The 17,731-nt window shown below is 44.7% G+C and overlaps 1 protein-coding gene across 1 annotated transcript in view; it reads left to right on the forward strand.

Moving 5' to 3' along the window:
* VPS35 (VPS35 retromer complex component) overlaps positions 1–17,731 on the forward strand; it is a gene marked incomplete at its 5' end in the record, with an annotated part of 180,023 nt that overhangs the window by 58,823 nt on the left and 103,469 nt on the right. Inside the window, one exon of the mRNA XM_082271055.1 lies at positions 4,825–4,948. Coding sequence (XP_082127181.1) covers positions 4,825–4,948 — 124 coding nt within the window. The remainder of the gene's footprint in view (positions 1–4,824; positions 4,949–17,731) is intronic.

The following is a 17,731-nucleotide window of genomic DNA, read 5'->3' on the forward strand; positions in this document are numbered from 1 at the left end:
TACGGAAGAGACGCGAAGATGCTGAGAAGATAGCTGGAAGGCACAGATGCATGCAATGGGGAAAATAATTATTTATTCTCCTGCATTTTTTATAAGTTTGCCCACTTACAAAGAAATGAAGAGTCTATAATTTTTATCATAGGTGTATTTTGAATGATAGAGACAGAATATCAACCTAAAATCCAGAAAAAGCATGATACAAATGTTATAAATGGAGTTGCAGTTCGGTGAGTAAAATAAGTATTTGATCCCCTACCAACCAACAATAATTCTGGCTCCCATAGACTGGCTACACTATGTGCTCATGTGGTTCACAGATTAGTCCTGTCAATTTAAAGCAGAGTTCCGGCCTCAAATACCCTTTTTAACTAAAAATACCTCTATAATACTAATCCATCACCCTTTACAGAACTGCTATTCTCATACTTACAAGGTGTATAGTATTGGATTTTAGTCAAAATCTTACTTTTAAAATCGCTGTCTGGGCGCGGCCATCTTGGATGTGGGCATCTGAAGCCGCAGTGTAATCTGCTGTGTCCTTCTTCCTGATTCCAGGGAGTGTTCTGGGAGTTCTTCCTGATTCCAGCCTCCTGGGAGTGATGACAAACGGCTCCCAGGATGCAATGCAAAGGCGGAAGTGATGTCGGTGGCCGTGGCCAAAGAGGGGAGAGAAGGAGGAAGTACAATCAAAAATGCCCTGAAAATATGGTAAGGGACCCCCGGAAAAAAATTGAAAATGCCCAATTGTTGTTTAGCATAGCGAGCACTACAGGAATCACTAAAGTTGCTAAATAGGTCGGAACTCCGCTTTAAGAAGGTGCTCCGAACGACAACTTGTTCAGTGTATAAAAGACACCTGTCCACAGAATCTCCTACATTCAAACCTCATCATAGGCAAGACCAAAGAGCTGTTATAGGACGTCAGGGACAAGATTGTAGCCCTGCAGAAGGCTGGAATGGGCTACAAGACCATTAACAATAGGCTTGGTGAGAAGGAGACAACTGTTGGAGCAATTATTCGCAAATGGAAGAAATACAAATCGCCCTCAGACTGGAGCTCCGTTTAAGATTTCACGTCCTGAGAAAAATAAGACCCTGCTCACACCTGAACGTTTTTCAGCTCGTAAAAACCCTCAGCTCTGAAGTTCCAAAACGCCCAACAAGCAAAATCCCATTAATTTCAACGGCCCCTGTTCACATATGTCGCCTGAAGATCAAAAAGTATATGAGCTACTTTTTAGGCAGATTACAAGCGTTTTTGGTCAGATGTCAATGCCTCCCTCCAAACCACTGCAACAAACGCCTTAAAACGAAACGCTCAGCTGTGAATAGAGCCTGAAGCCTCGAACACACGCAACGATTGTTGGCCGACCGATCGGCCGTCTTTTGTCCAGTGTTGTTGTGTTGGTTGAAATGTGCTCTAGACTGCACACACATTTTTTCGGCCAACAACAACCAACTTCAGAAGTGATGTCATGTGATGGTTAACTTTCCGTGTGTTTTTTCTTCTCTGAGCATGCCCAGTCTTGCTCATCTGATTTTTGTCTGCCGAATCTGTACTGACTGACGAACAATCGGCCGTTCTGTTGACGGCCAACAAATTTTATCATGCACACCAGATTTTTTGCAGCCGAAAAGTCGCAGTTGGTTGTCGGAAGCATCATACTAACAAGCCGAAAATCTGCCGATCGGACATTGGCCGAAAATTCACGGCCAACAATCGTTGCGTGTGTACGAGGCTTGAGAGATCAGCACAGAACTAAACAAGAAGAGCTTGTGAATGATCTCAAGGCAATTGGGACCACAGTCCCTAAACAAACCATTGGTGACCCATTAGGGTGCCATGGATTGAAATCCTGCAGCACCCACAAGGTTCCCCTCCTCAAGAAGGCACATGTACTGGCCCACCTGATGTTTGCCAATGAACATTTAAATGATTGAGAGGGATTGGGAGAAAGTGCTGTGGTCTGATGAGACTAAAATTGAGCTCTTTGGCATTAACTCAACCCGTGTTTGGAGAAAGAACGATGCTGACTATGACCCTAAGAACACGATCCCTACAGTCAAGCAAAGAAGTGGAAACTTTATGCTTTCGGGCTGTTTCTCTGCTAAAGGTACAGGCTGACTTGGGGGCCAATGGATGGGGTCATGTATTGTAAAATCTTGGATAAGAACCTTCTTCCCTAAGGGTCAGTTCACACCATAAATCACAGTCTGGATGCCTTCCAGATGTTTTTCTCCATGCCCATTTTTGATGCATTCCAGTGCATTTTTGATTGATTTTTTGTGCGTTTTTGATGCAGTCCAGTGCATTTTTTCGCCTCCTTTTTTTTTTTTTAGATGTGTGTTTCAATGCTTTCCGGTGCATTTTTGATGCATTTTACCACATTCTAGTGCAGAAAAAATGCAGCGTGTTCTACTTTTTTTCTGGAACCGGAATGCCCTGGAACTGACCGCACTGGTGTGAACTATGCCATTGAAAAACATAACCTACTATCCATGCGTTTTTGATGCAGGAGAAAAAAAAACCACACTGGACTGCATGTGGTGTGAACAGGCCCTTAGCCAGAACACTGAAGGTTGGTCGTGGATGGGTCTTCCAGCATGACAATGACCCAAAACATACCACCAAGGCAACAAGAGTGGCTCAAGAAGAAGCACATTAAGGTCATGGAGTGGCCTAGTCAGTCTCCAGACCTTAATCCTATAGAAAATTTATGGAGGGATCTGAAACTTCAAGTTGCCAAGTGACAGCCAAGAAACCTTAAGGATTTAGAGGAGATCTGTAAGAAAGAGTGGTCCAAAATCCCTCCTGAGATATGTGCAAACCTGGTAACTATCTACAGAATTGTCTTACCTCTGTGCTTGCCAACAAGGGTTTCTCCACTAAGTACCAAGTCATGTTTTTCTTGGGGATCAAATACTTATTTTACACACTGAACTGCAACTCAATGTATAACATTTGTATTGTATGTTTTTATTCTGGATTTTTGGTGGCTATTCTGTCTCATTTAAAATACACCTATGATAAAAATTATAGACCCTTTGTTTCTTTGTAAGTGGACAAACTTAGAAGATCTGCAGGGGATCGAATAATTTTCCCCACTGTAATCTGACCACGTGATCAGAGATCAGCAGCCGTGATAAACCTGGTCAGTTTACAGAGGGAAAGAAAGTAACCGTCATGATCAGCCTGGTATTGTACAACATGGAAAGGGACAATTGCCATCCCAAAAGCACTGTGCTATATCTTGTGCCTTTAAAGGGACAGAAGCACGTGGTGGTGTGTGTTTTTTTTTTTTTTTTTGTTTGATTTTGTATTTTGGGTTAGAAATGCTTCAAGGAGGTGCATGACATCTTCTGGACTTATCTCTATTATTTACAACTGCTGTATTTCCAGGAGCCCGACGCTAATGCTTCAGGTGTAAACATCCTCAAAATTAGAATCGGTGCAGCTGCTATGTCTACCCCCTCCCTTCCTCCTGCCCAATCACAGAAACCTTTGTATTATGTGAACTCATTCACAAAATACAAAGGCTTCTCCGAATAGGTAGCAGAAGGAAAGGGCGGGGCATTGCTGCAGAGCCCGATGTTAATGCTTGATGTGTAAACATCCTCAAAATTAGAATCGGTGCAGCTGCCATGTCTACCCCCTCCCTTTTCTCCTGCCCAATCACAGAAACCTTTGTATGATGTAAACTCATTCACAAAAATACAAAGGCTTCTCCGAATAGGTAGCAGAAGGAAAGGGCGGGGCATTGCTGCAGAGCCCCATGTTAATGCTTGATGTGTAAACATCCTCAAAATTAGAATCGGTGCAGCTGCCATGTCTACCCCCTCCCTTTCTCCTGCCCAATCACAGAATCCTTTGTATGATGTAAACTCATTCACAAAATACAAAGGCTTCTCCGAATAGGTAACAGAAGGAAAGGGTGGGGCATAGCTGCTCTGTGTTCTTCTCTCACACCCCCAAGTGTCAGTGTATGCTCAGCAGGGCCATAAACCTGTCAGATATAAATAATAGAAAAGATGTCTTGCACCTCATTGGATGGAACTCAGAGTGCCTTCATTTTTTACAAAGTAGCAGAATTCCTGGAATTCAGCTTTAACATTTATCCATAATGCATGTCCGCTGTCATTCAAAAATGTTTGGATCAATTGATGAAAAAATCTGAAATGCGAAGAGGTGCAAGCATCCCTGATACGAGCCACAACACACAACTGCTCTTGATCTTGATTCGGGTGAGCCGTCTCCTCCTCTGCAGTCAGCATTTGATGCGGATCGTTTGAAGATCAGTCAATTGCGGGATGCTGCTGACGTCTTTGATTGTTTTGAGAGGTACTGTAGCACAAAACTCGTACGCTGATTGCTGCCTGGGCAGTTTTGCGCTAAGAACAAGGCGATCATTCCTACTTTGACTTCCAAGCTCAAGAGAAAAATCAATCGGCTTGTTCCGTAGTAGTTATTAGCTTGCCGACTAAGTTTTAATCCATCTGTATTGCTCCCAGAACATTGGAATTGAATGCAGCAGGGTTGCTTTTGGTTACTTTTTAACTGAGTCTTTATCTAGAAAAGAGAATCTTGTACATCCAAAAGACCCCGAACCCCAACATGGGGAACACATCTGACTGAAATTTGTAGGATTGAAGTTTAGGGGTCATTCAGAAAATACTGGTTATCAGAGGGCTTTTTCCCAGAAGTGATGCCAAGGTGAATGCCTGTGCCATTTAGCCAATGGTCTGTCACCTAAGTCAGGTTTAAAACCTAAAATTGAATGTTTGGTAATTTTTGTGATTAATTATCCTTAACCTGGCCTGCAACAGACATGGCGATCTCGGATGAGCTGCATTATCTGGAAGTTTATTTGACGGACGAGTTTGCAAAAGGAAGGAAAGTATCCGATCTCTATGAGCTAGTCCAGTATGCCGGGAACATCATCCCCAGGCTGTAAGTATGCCCGTTAGCGGTCTCCTGATTTCTTGTTTAACCACTTTTGGACCCTAAAGGTTTTACCCCTTTTTAAAGAGGTTGTAAACCTCCGAATTTAAAAAAATAAATAAATAAATAAAACAAACGCCTGAAAGAAAACCACATAATGAGCTAGTATGCATCGCATACTAGCTCATTATGAAATACTTGCCTTAGAACGAAGCCCCGCAGTGCCGACCGCTTACCTGTCTCATGGGCGACATGTTCTGTCACCCTTCTTCTGGGTTTGCGGCATCCGGCCATCTGATTGGCTGGAGCCGCGATGACGTCACTCCCGCGTATGCACGGGAGCCGACGGTAACGGCGCGGGGCTCTGAAGGAACGGCACGAGCGGCCGTTCCTTCAGAGCGCATGCGCCAGTGATGTCACTGGCTGCATGCAAGGTATAAATATCTCCTAAACGGTGCATGTTTAGGAGATATTTACAGTACCTATAGGTAAGTCTTAATATGGGTTACCTATAGGTACAAGTTGCAGAGGAGGGTTTACTTCCTTTTTAATGACTAGGCCATATATTGCGATTCTGCACTGCGTTACTTTAATGGACAATTGCGTGGTTGTGCGACGCTGTACCCAAATAAAATTGATGTCTTTTTTTCCCACACAAATAGAGCTTTCTTTTGGTGGTATTTGATCACCTCTGCAAATATTATTTTTTTATTTTTTTTTTGGCGCTATAAACAAAAAAAAAAAAACGACAATTCTGAAAAAAATATATATTTTTCACATTCTGCTGTGTAACATTCCCAAAAAAAAAAAAAAATGTAAAAATCTAAATTTTTTTTTTAAACCTTTGTAGGCCAATTTGTTTTCTGCTACATATTTTTGGTAAAAAAAAAAATTGCAATAAGCGTATTTTGATTGGTTTGTGCAAAAGTTATTGCGTCTACTAACTAGGGGAAAGATGTCATTTTTTTTTTACTTGTAATGGCGGCGATCTGCGTTTTTTTTTTTTTTTTTGCGGGATTGCGGCGGACAGATCGGACCCCTAACTGACATTTTTGACCCTTTTGGGGGGACCAGTGACATTACTACAGTAATCAGTGCTAAAAATATACACTGTTACTGTAATAATGACACTGGCAGGGTTAACACAGTAAATGATCAAGGGGTTAAATGTGTTCCTAGGGGCGTGTTTCTAACTGTATGGGGGCGGGGCTTGTGAAGTAATCACAGAGACCTATGTTCCTATATAGAAGGATCACAGGAGCTCTGTGATCATTCCAGAGAGAGAACGGTCAGCTGTGTTTTTGTTCTTCTCTCTCAGCGGGGAGCGATCGCGGGTGGCAGTTGGCAATCTGAGCCCAATAAGCGTATATTATTTGGTTTTGAGCAAACGTTTTTTAGCGTCTGCAAACTATGGAATATTTTTACTAATGTTTGTTTATTTATTTTTACTAGTAATGGTGACCATCAGCGACTTATAGCGGGGCTGCAATATTACTGTTATTAGTGACATGAACTGACACTGTGGGAACCAGTGACACTAATACAGTGATCAGTGCTAAAAATTTGCACGGTCACTGTCTAATGGCACTTACTGGGAAGGGGTTAACATCAAGGGAGATTTCATTTTTTATTCTAAAGCCTTGTACACACGCATCGATTATTGGCCGGGAATTTTCGTCCAACGTCCGATCGGCCGATTTTCGGCTTGTTAGTATGATGCTTCCGACAACCGACTCCGACTTTTCGGCCGAAAAAAATCTGGTGTGCAGGCTATAAAATTTTTGTTGGCCGTCAACACAACGGCCGATTTTCCGTCGGTCAGTACAGATTTCGGCAGACCAAAATCTGATGAGCAAGACTGGGCATGCTCAGAGAAGAAAAAACACACGGAAAGTAAACCAGCACATGACATCACTTCTGAAGTAGATTTTTGTTGGCCGAGAAAATTTGTGTGCAGTCTAGGCACATTCCAACCAACACAACACAACTTGGACAAAAGTCGGCCGATCGGTCGGCCGATAATCGTTGCGTGTGTACGAGGCATAACTGTGTGCCTAACTAGTGATTTTGTGTAGTGTGGGAGTTGCTTTTACTAGGGAAAGGCATTGATTCGTTCCCTTGCTTTGCTGGACACCGGATCCATGCCTTCCCTACTGAAAGAATGGTGGTCTCCCGCTGTGATGAAGGATAAGCGGGTGCCGGCGGACAATTTGAGGTTGCAGTACCTGCCAATCAGCTCCCGCTGTGTATAATCACAGCAGGAGTGGGCTGCCTATGGTGGCTTGCAGACGCGCCTCCTACCCGGAAATGTCGGATCAGGTGCTGGGTACGTGATCTGACGCAGCAGTGCCACTTCTCTGCTATATATGCAAGTTGTGCAATTGTCAAGTGGTTAAGGTGGCACATGTGACCTTTTTCTCATTCCTATGGTCAATGGGGAGGATCAGTCCAACAAAAGCATTTTTGGTTATAGAAGTCCAATGAGCAGAGTCACTTGGCCTTCCAGCTCTTGACTTTTTTCCTAGACATTTTTGGTGGTCCCACTTCTCCTGTTGCATTTATTAGAACTATAGCTCCTGATTTGGATCCCCTAGGGCAGTGATGGCGAACCTTGGCACCCCAGATGTTTTGGAACTACATTTCCCATGATGCTCAACTACACTGCAGAGTACAGGAGCATCATGGGAAATGTAGTCCCAAAACATCTGGGGTACCAAGGTTCGCCATCACTGCCCTAGGGTAAGGTGCACACTAAAATGAAGGACAACTATTCTCAATAATGCTCTCAGGTGTTCAGTGAGTAAACCGCGATATGAGAGTAATGTCCTCCTTTAGGCGCTACAGTGCGCCTGCGGCTATCCCTTAGGTTATGACAACGAAGTGTAGACAACTTGAAAACAACAAGGGAAACGCAAATCACAGCGCAATTAACCTCTTTATAAATGGAATGCAAGAAATAAATGCAGTCACATGCTCAAATAATCAGCGTGCCTTTAGGATTCCACAACAGAGTCCAATATGGCCTGGCCAGAGCTCTCTCTCATCCTGCAATTGGAACCCCCCCCCCCCCCCCCTCGCTGCTTTTTCCTATATGCTGGGGGAAGGAAGCATGAGAAAGGAGGACACCCCCCCCCCCCCCAAAAGCGCGTTGAATCCATGGCCACCCGCCACAATCTCTCAGGAAGTGCTCTGTGTATCAGCGTAGCCATTTGAGTCCTTTATGATCTCCCTGTGTATGCAGCACTGGCGTTTCGGGCACTTGTAACTTCCTCCCCCTATCATATCGGCGCAAGCAGTGCTCACTTAGATTGCAGTAGGACCTTCCAGTTGTTGGACGAGATAGAGCTCCGGCCAGGCTATCTTAAAGGTATGCTGAATATTTGAGCATGTGAGTGAAGTTTTTTCTCTTAAATTCCATTTCAATGAAGAGGTCCAAGTGATTGTAAACCTGAGACCTGAAATCTGAACAAAGCATATCCCTCACTTAATTGAGTGTTTCTCAATTAAGAGCACTTTGCATCATTTCTGTCTGCTGCTTTGTTCCTCTATCAGCAGGAATCACTTCTGACACATTTTCCTGACCGCAAGAGAAAAATGGTGGTGGGGGAGGGACCTCCAGCTGATTGACAGCCTCCGCTCTTTTCCTGTGTACTGTGTGAAGGGGGGTGTGTCCCTTCCCTCCAATCAGCTCTCGGAGCTCTCCTCACTGAGCTCTGCAGAGTGTAATTTCAGCCTTCCGCCCCCTTTTTTTCTGAACCTCTCAGAAAAGCTTTGTAATTCAGCACTTTGAAGGGATGTAGAGAAGAGGGTGCTGCAGATAAACGGGTACAACCTATGTAGGAGGATTGGTTTAATCTCTGTACCACCTGAGGATGGTCATCTCACTAGGTATCTATAACTGCTTACAACCACTTTAAAGAGGAAGTAAACCCTCCTCTGCAACTTGTACCTATAGGTAAGCCTATGATATAGGTACTGTAAATATCTCCTAAACATGTACCATTTAGGAGATATTTACTTTTACTTTGCATGCGGCCAGTGACATCACTTGCGCATGCGCGCTGAAGGAACGGCCGCTCGTGCCGTTCCTTCAGAGCCCTGTGCCGTGACCATCGGCTCCAGCCAATCAGATGGCCGGATGCCGCAAACCCGGAAGAAGGGCGACAGAACATGTCACCCATGAGACAGGTGAGCGGTCGGCACTGCAGGGCTTCGTTCTAAGGTATTTCATGTGTTTGTCTTTTAAGGTGTTCGTGTTTTTTTTTTTAAATTCTAAGGTTTACAACCTCCTTAATTGCACTATGATTTGCGTTTTCCCTTTTTTCTTTTTTCCTTTGTTTACACCAGCCTATGTATGAAAAGTGATCTAGAGGGCTCGATTTTCAGAGTACATCCAGACAGCTGCTGTCAGGCATTCTGGCTTATGAGTTTATTTTGTCAAATCATGTCTGATCAAAATCCCTTTTAAAAGCGATCTAATTACTGTCAAGGGTTGTTCCCTGGCTCATCGAATGTGAGGAGCAGATGGAAAATTTCAGCTTTGACTGTTTGCTGGAAGCGTTAGAATATACGGTTACATCTTTTGACGTTCTCTACATCACTGCATGCAATCCAACAAAAGAGCGATTTAGATGTTATTCACTACCAGCCAGACTTTTCAAAAGAAAAAAACATCCTTTTTATTACACTTAATACAACATACTAAAAGCACGTTCACATTTCCCCCAAAACCATACAGGCCTTTCCTTTATTGGTTATAAATGCGCTATTCATATAGTAAGAACAGGAAGCTACCTGGGCAATATTGCCTGTAAGTCCAACGACGTCAATTTATTACTCTAACATAAAGTTCAATGTATACACTCGCTGAATTCTGGGATTGTGGTGAATCTTTGTAAACACTGCAGCCTCCGATAGGATTCAGATGCTTTAGGATAAACCCTTGAATGTATGAATTTAACTTTACTCTGGAGTAATCATCTCTGGACTTGGAGGCAATATTGCTAAAGTAGCTTTCTCTTTATTATACAGTAAAACCTTGGATTGCGAGCATAATTCGTTCCGGAAGCATGCTTGTAATCCAAAGCACTCTTATATCAAAGCGAATTTCCCCATAAGAAATAATGGAAACTCAGATGATTCGTTCCACAACCATTTATTCATAAATCCTTCAATTTATAGTCCATATAAAAAGATTGTAGCATTGCGATAGGTTATATAACCATAAAATGTCCATCCACAAATAGCCGCTTCCACAAGGGGATTGTAAGCAAAATCCAGCAGGAGCTACAGGGTAGCAATATGGTTCCCATTTAATGAAGGTACAACATTTAGCAACTCACATGGTTGATGAATAAAACAGTCACATCTAAGTATGCAGGCATCCGGGGTAAAGCTGTCCACATAGACCATCTTCTGCACTGCCGGCTGCCAGTCTGTAATCCTGATCGGGAAGACCACCCTGCAGTAAAGCGATCTGAAAGCGAGGGGCAGCATGGAAAGGATGGCGTAGGTGACGCTGCGGAGGTTGGTCCTATGTGGACAGCTTTACCCCGGATGCCTGCATACTTAGATGTGCCTGTTCCAATCATCAACCATGTGAGTTGTTAAATGTTGTACCTTCATTAAATTTAACCATATTGCTACACTTAGGCTCCGTTCACATCTAGGCGTTTTTGGGGCGTTTTTCTGCTCTAGGATCAGCTCTCAAAACGCCCAACAAGACAAATCCTATTCATTTCAATGGCCCCTGTTCACATCTGAGCGTTTTGACGCTGTATACAAAACGCCCAACGCTCAAAAAAGTACATGAGCTTCTTTTTGGGCAGATTACAGGCGTTTTCCATTGATCTCTATTCAATCTAAAAACGCCTGCACAAAAATCGCGGTAAAAAACGCCGCAAAAATCGCGGTAAAAACGCGCGAAAAATGCTACGCTCAGGTGTGAATGTAGCCTCAGAGGCGCCTCTCTTCTCTTCTTTTATACTCAGCTGTGACTTGAGGCTACTTGTATATCAAGACATCGCTTGTATATCAAGTCAAAATTTATTTGAAAATTTTGCTTGTCTTGCAAAGCGCTCTTAAACCAAGTTACTCTCAAACCAAGGTTTTACTGTATATGAAGGGTCCATTATAATAGCCTAGTGCTTTTATAAATAACAAGGATAGGTCTGAATGGCTTACTGAATAGTGTTGAGCGAACACGGACTGTATTATTCGTGTTCGTACCGAATAATTGGATTTTTTTTACCCGAACACGGACACGGACACTTTACTGTATGTTCGGGTAAAAATCCGTGTTCGGTCGTTTTATTTCCGGGTTTTGCATGCTTTGGCGCTCTTTTCATGGCGGGCTTTCAACAGCCAATCAACAATCGTTTAACTGGTGTGCCTTAAGCCATCCCAGCCATGCCTGCAAATGTCTTAGTAGCTGTGATTGGCCGTCTGAAGCATGTGACCAAGTCTTTATAAGTTCGAGGCAGCCGCCGCAGCAGCGTCATTCTGCTGCTTAGCTAAGGGACAGAGCACACATCAATGTGCTGGCTGCTGATTAGGGAAAGATAGGCAGGAAAAAACCATTTGTGTCCGGATAGAATTGAGGGACAGGTCGGAGTGTTTAGGCAGGGCGAGTTGTAGGCATTTTAGGGATAGAGTCTGCTGAATTATAGGGTCAGTGTCTTCTACAAACTACAATCGATATTGCTGTGTGGGGGGTGGGGTGAATCTGCACTCAATCCTGATCTACGATCTCTTCTCAATCCTGTTAGGGACAGAGTCTGCTGAATTTTAGGGAAACTGTGTTCTACAAACTACAATCGATATTGCTGTGTGGTGTGGGATTGGAGATAGGCAGGTGTCAGTGATCCACATCCATTTTTCTGTGTGTGAGCTGCAGTGAACACAATCTTTTTGGGCTGCAGTGAACACAATCTTTTTGGGGTGCAGTGAACACAATCCTTTTTGGTGTGCAGTGAACACAATCTTTGTGGGGTGCAGTGAACACAATCTTTGTGGGGTGCAGTGAACACAATCTTTGTGGGGTGCAGTGAACACAATCTTTTTGGGGTGCAGTGAACAAAATCCTTTTTGGGGTGCAGTGAACAAAATCCTTTTTGGGGTGCAGTGAACAACATCCTTTTTGGGGTGCAGTGAACACAATCTTTTTGGGGTGCAGTGAACAAAATCCTTTGTGGGGTGCAGTGAACACAATCTTTTTGGGGTGCAGTGAACACAATCTTTTTGGGGTGCAGTGAACACAATCTTTTTGGGGTGGAGTGAACAACATCCTTTTTGGGGTGGAGTGAACAACATCCTTTTTGGGGTGGAGTGAACAACATCCTTTTTGGGGTGCAGTGAACACAATCTTTTTGGGGTGCAGTGAACACAATCTTTTTGGGGTGCAGTGAACACAATCTTTGTGGGGTGCAGTGAACACAATCTTTTTGGGGTGGAGTGAACAACATCCTTTTTGGGGTGGAGTGAACAACATCCTTTTTGGGGTGCAGTGAACAACATCCTTTTTGGGGTGCAGTGAACACAATCTTTTTGGGGTGCAGTGAACACAATCTTTTTGGGGTGCAGTGAACACAATCTTTGTGGGGTACAGTGAACAGAATCTTTGTGGGGTGCAGTGAACACAATCTTTGGGGGGTACAGTGAACACAATCTTTTTGGGGTGCAGTGAACACAATCTTTGGGGGGTACAGTGAACACAATCTTTGTGGGGTGCAGTGAACACAATCTTTGGGGGGGTACAGTGAACACAATCTTTTTGGGGTGCAGTGAACAACATCCTTTTAGGGTGCAGTGAACACAATCTTTGTGGGGTGCAGTGAACAACATCCTTTTAGGGTGCAGTGAACAGAATCTTTGTGGGGTACAGTGAACAGAATCTTTGTGGGGTACAGTGAACAGAATCTTTGTGGGGTGCAGTGAACACAATCTTTGTGAGGTGCAGTGAACACAATCTTTGTGGGGTGCAGTGAACACAATCTTTGTGGGGTGCAGTGAACACAATCTTTGTGGGGTGCAGTGAACACAATCATTGTGGGGTGCAGTGAACTCAATCTTTGTGGGGTACAGTGAACACAATCTCATACTTCTGAAGATTTGAGGGTGCTGCCTGTTCCATACTCCCCCTACTCCTCATCTAGCCTTTTAGGGGTACAAACAATAGTAATTGGGGCCTAGTGTGGTTGTGTACGTGTGATATACATACACTTTTTTTGGATCATATTTTCTATTCCGCTATTTAATCAAAAACCTTTGGGGATCAGTTAAATTGGGGGATAGTCTGTGTTGGTACGTGTGAGAGAGATCCACCTTTCCAAGTTGTTGGGGTTCATCTCATACTTCTGAAGGTTTGAGGGTGCTGCCTGTTCCATACCCCCCCTACTCCTCATCTAGCCTTTTAGGGGTACAAACAATAGTAATTGGGGCCTAGTGTGGTTGTGTACGTGTGATATACATACACTTTTTTTTTGGATCATATTTTCTATTCCGCTATTTAATCAAAAACCTTTGGGGATCAGTTAAATTGGGGGATAGTCTGTGTTGGTACGTGTGAGAGAGATCCACCTTTCCAAGTTGTTGGGGTTCATCTCATACTTCTGAAGGTTTGAGGGTGCTGCCTGTTCCATACTCCCCCTACTCCTAGCCTTTTAGGGGTACAAACAATAGTAATTGGGGCCTAGTGTGGTTGTGTACGTGTGATATACATACACTTTTTTTGGATCATATTTTCTATTCCGCTATTTAATCAAAAACCTTTGGGGATCAGTTAAATTGGGGGATAGTCTGTGTTGGTACGTGTGAGAGAGATCCACCTTTCCAAGTTGTTGGGGTTCATCTCATACTTCTGAAGGTTTGAGGGTGCTGCCTGTTCCATACCCCCCCTACTCCTCATCTAGCCTTTTAGGGGTACAAACAATAGTAATTGGGGCCTAGTGTGGTTGTGTACGTGTGATATACATACACTTTTTTTGGATCATATTTTCTATTCCGCTATTTAATCAAAAACCTTTGGGGATCAGTTAAATTGGGGGATAGTCTGTGTTGGTACGTGTGAGAGAGATCCACCTTTCCAAGTTGTTGGGGTTCATCTCATACTTCTGAAGGTTTGAGGGTGCTGCCTGTTCCATACCCCCCCTACTCCTCATCTAGCCTTTTAGGGGTACAAACAATAGTAATTGGGGCCTAGTGTGGTTGTGTACGTGTGATATACATACACTTTTTTTGGATCATATTTTCTATTCCGCTATTTAATCAAAAACCTTTGGGGATCAGTTAAATTGGGGGATAGTCTGTGTTGGTACGTGTGAGAGAGATCCACCTTTCCAAGTTGTTGGGGTTCATCTCATACTTCTGAAGGTTTGAGGGTGCTGCCTGTTCCATACTCCCCCCTACTCCTCATCTAGCCTTTTAGGGGTACAAACAATAGTAATTGGGGCCCAGTGTGGTTGTGTACGTGTGATATACATACACTTTTTTTGGATCATATTTTCTATTCCGCTATTTAATCAAAAACCTTTGGGGATCAGTTAAATTGGGGGATAGTCTGTGTTGGTACGTGTGAGAGAGATCCACCTTTCCAAGTTGTTGGGGTTCATCTCATACTTCTGAAGGTTTGAGGGTGCTGCCTGTTCCATACTCCCCCTACTCCTCATCTAGCCTTTTAGGGGTACAAACAATAGTAATTGGGGCCCAGTGTGGTTGTGTACGTGTGATATACATACACTTTTTTTGGATCATATTTTCTATTCCGCTATTTAATCAAAAACCTTTGGGGATCAGTTAAATTGGGGGATAGTCTGTGTTGGTACGTGTGAGAGAGATCCACCTTTCCAAGTTGTTGGGGTTCATCTCATACTTCTGAAGGTTTGAGGGTGCTGCCTGTTCCATACTCCCCCTACTCCTCATCTAGCCTTTTAGGGGTACAAACAATAGTAATTGGGGCCCAGTGTGGTTGTGTACGTGTGATATACATACACTTTTTTTGGATCATATTTTCTATTCCGCTATTTAATTTAACTGGGCCTCCATGCGAGACCTGTGTGCCTTGTTGCGCTGTTTTGAGTACTCCACCAACATGGCCAGTGGCAATGACGCCGTTCTCAGCTTAACTATCCCACTTCTATGCCTCCTTGAAAAAACAATTCGGGCGATGATGGAAGAGGATGTGGCACAGGATGAGGAGGAGGAGGAGGATGAAGAGGTAACATTTCCAAGGCTTTCAGGGCAGTCATTCGCAAGGGGCTCCGAGGGTGGGTTCCTGCACACGCAAACGCCAGGGACGCAATTGTCCAGCAGGGGCACAGTTCTGGAGGATGAGGAGGATGAGGAGGAGGAGGAGCTGGAGGAGGAGATGGAACCATGTTCACAGCAGGGTGGCACCCAGGCCAGCTCATGGCCATCACTGGTGCGTGGCTGGGGGGATACAGAGGACACGGACGATACACCTCCCACAGAGGACAGCCTTTCGTTGCCTCTGGGCAGCCTGGCACACATGAGCGATTACATGCTGCAGTGTCTCCACAACGACCGCCGAGTTGCCCACATTCTAACTTGTGCTGATTACTGGGTGGCCACGCTGCTGGATCCCCGTTACAAGGACAACGTACCGTCCTTAATTCACTCACTGGAGCGCGATCGCAAGATGCGCGAGTACAAGCGCACGCTGGTAGACGCAATGCTGCTGGCATTCCCATCTGACAGCGGGGCCACAGTGGAAGCACAAGGCAGAGGAGGAGGAGGAGGAGGTCGCCAACGCAGCCAGGGCACCGCCAGCACCTCAGAAGGCAGATTTAGCATGGCCGAAATGTGGAAAAGCTTTGTCAGCACGCCACAACAAACAGCAGCACCAGCAGCTCAGATGGAACGTCTTAGCAGGAGGCAGCATTTTACCAACATGGTGGAGCAGTATGTGTGCACACGCCTACATGTAGTGAATGACGGGTCTGCCCCCTTCAACTTCTGGGTCTCCAAATTGGGCACATGGCCTGAGCTTGCCCTTTACGCCTTGGAGGTGCTGGCGTGCCCTGCAGCCAGTGTATTATCTGAACGGGTATTTAGCACGGCTGGGGGCGTTATAACAGACAAGCGCAGCCGCCTGTCCAGAGACAATGTGGACAAGCTCACGTTCATTAAAATGAACCAGGCATGGATCCCACGGGACTTTTCCGTACCTTATGCAGAATAGCAATGGATACCGACCTTACCCACCCATTGTTCCATTTTTGCTCTTTCTCACTCTTTTGGGGTGTACCCTCATTTAAAATTTTTGAAAAGAAGCAGTGTTGGCTACCTCGTCCTCCTCCTCAGGGCCAGATTAATGTAGGGGCTATTGGAGCTGCAGCTCCAGGCCCCTACCTTTTTATATAGGCCCCGGGTTGGCCATATTCACTGTTACCGCTCTTCTGTCACTTGTAAACACAGAAGTCTGGCTTCTATGCTCGCTTCCCCAGGCAGCACCCTCAGAACCTCCCCACACAGCGTGAAGGCCGGACAAGGAGGGACAGTTGGCGATGCATGGATGTGTTTATGGGCTTCAGAGACAGCATCCCATGTTGAATTAGGCATGCATGGCTGCACCCTTCCTCCTCTGGGTGCATGGCAAGGCACGGCCCTTAAGGCCCTTCAAAATCCTCAGCACCAAGCCCATGATGCTGTTAATCCGGCCCTGGTCCTCCTCCACCGCCGCTTCCACCTACACCGCCCATAGGTGTGCGCAGCCTATTGCATTAAGGTGTGCACCCCAAAGTTGAAATACACATGCATGTGTTTGCCAGCAGGGAGAGTAATGTATCGGGGCCATGTACCTGTAGGCAAGGAGAAATAGAGCAGAGCAGGTCCCAGGGAGATCTTTCCCATCTCCTCACTGGCAATGCTATGTGCCCTAGGTGATTAGGGTGTGCCCAGGCACACCCAGCACACCCTGTGCGCACGCCTATGTCACCGCCACATCCACCACCACCTCAACCTCCCTCCTACTCCATATGGGCCTCGTCCTTCAGAGATGAAGAAGAACATTGTTTTATTTTTCTGTTTTTTTTTTGTTGTTTTAAGTTATTTCCCTATCCACATTTGTTTGCAGAGCACTTGCCATGCTCTTAATTACGTTTTGCTGCCATTTGCAGCACTCTAGCCCTTTCCTTTGGTGTTTTAGAGCCATTTTAGTGCCTTAAAGTTCGGGTCCCCATTGACTTCAATGGGGTTCGGTGTCCGGGAAAAGTTCGGTAAAAGTCCGGGACACGGACCCGGACTTTTTTTTAACGTTCGGCCGAACCCGTCGAACACGGACATCTAGGTGTCCGCTCAACCCTATTACTGAACTAATTAGGGGATCATTAAACTAATTAGGGGGATTGGAGGACCTTAATTATGAAGAGCGTCTACAATCACTTAATTTATTCTCCCTGGAGAAGAGACGCCTGATAGGGGACACGATAGCAATTTATAAATACCTCAATGGGGATCTCAGCATAGAAAAAAAGCTATTCAGTCGCAATGCTTGCATGAGCACTCGAGGACATACAATGTGATTAGAGAGTAGCGTTTTGACCTCAGGCAACGTAGGGGGTTCTTTACTGTTAGGGCTACAAGATTGTGGAATTCTCTACCACAAGAGGTGGCTTCTGCGGGAAGTATGGTGGCTTTCAAAAGACTCTTAGACGTACATCTCAAGGATCAGAACATTTAGGGGTATGAGAGATGATTACAGCCACGCGTGCCTACACAGGTTGAACTGGATGGACTATTGTCTTTATTCATCCTCAACTACGATGTATGTAGACA

The sequence above is a fragment of the Pelophylax lessonae genome, assembly GCF_965119305.1.
Source record: "Pelophylax lessonae genome assembly, chromosome: 10".
NCBI classification, from domain to species: Eukaryota; Metazoa; Chordata; class Amphibia; order Anura; family Ranidae; genus Pelophylax; species Pelophylax lessonae.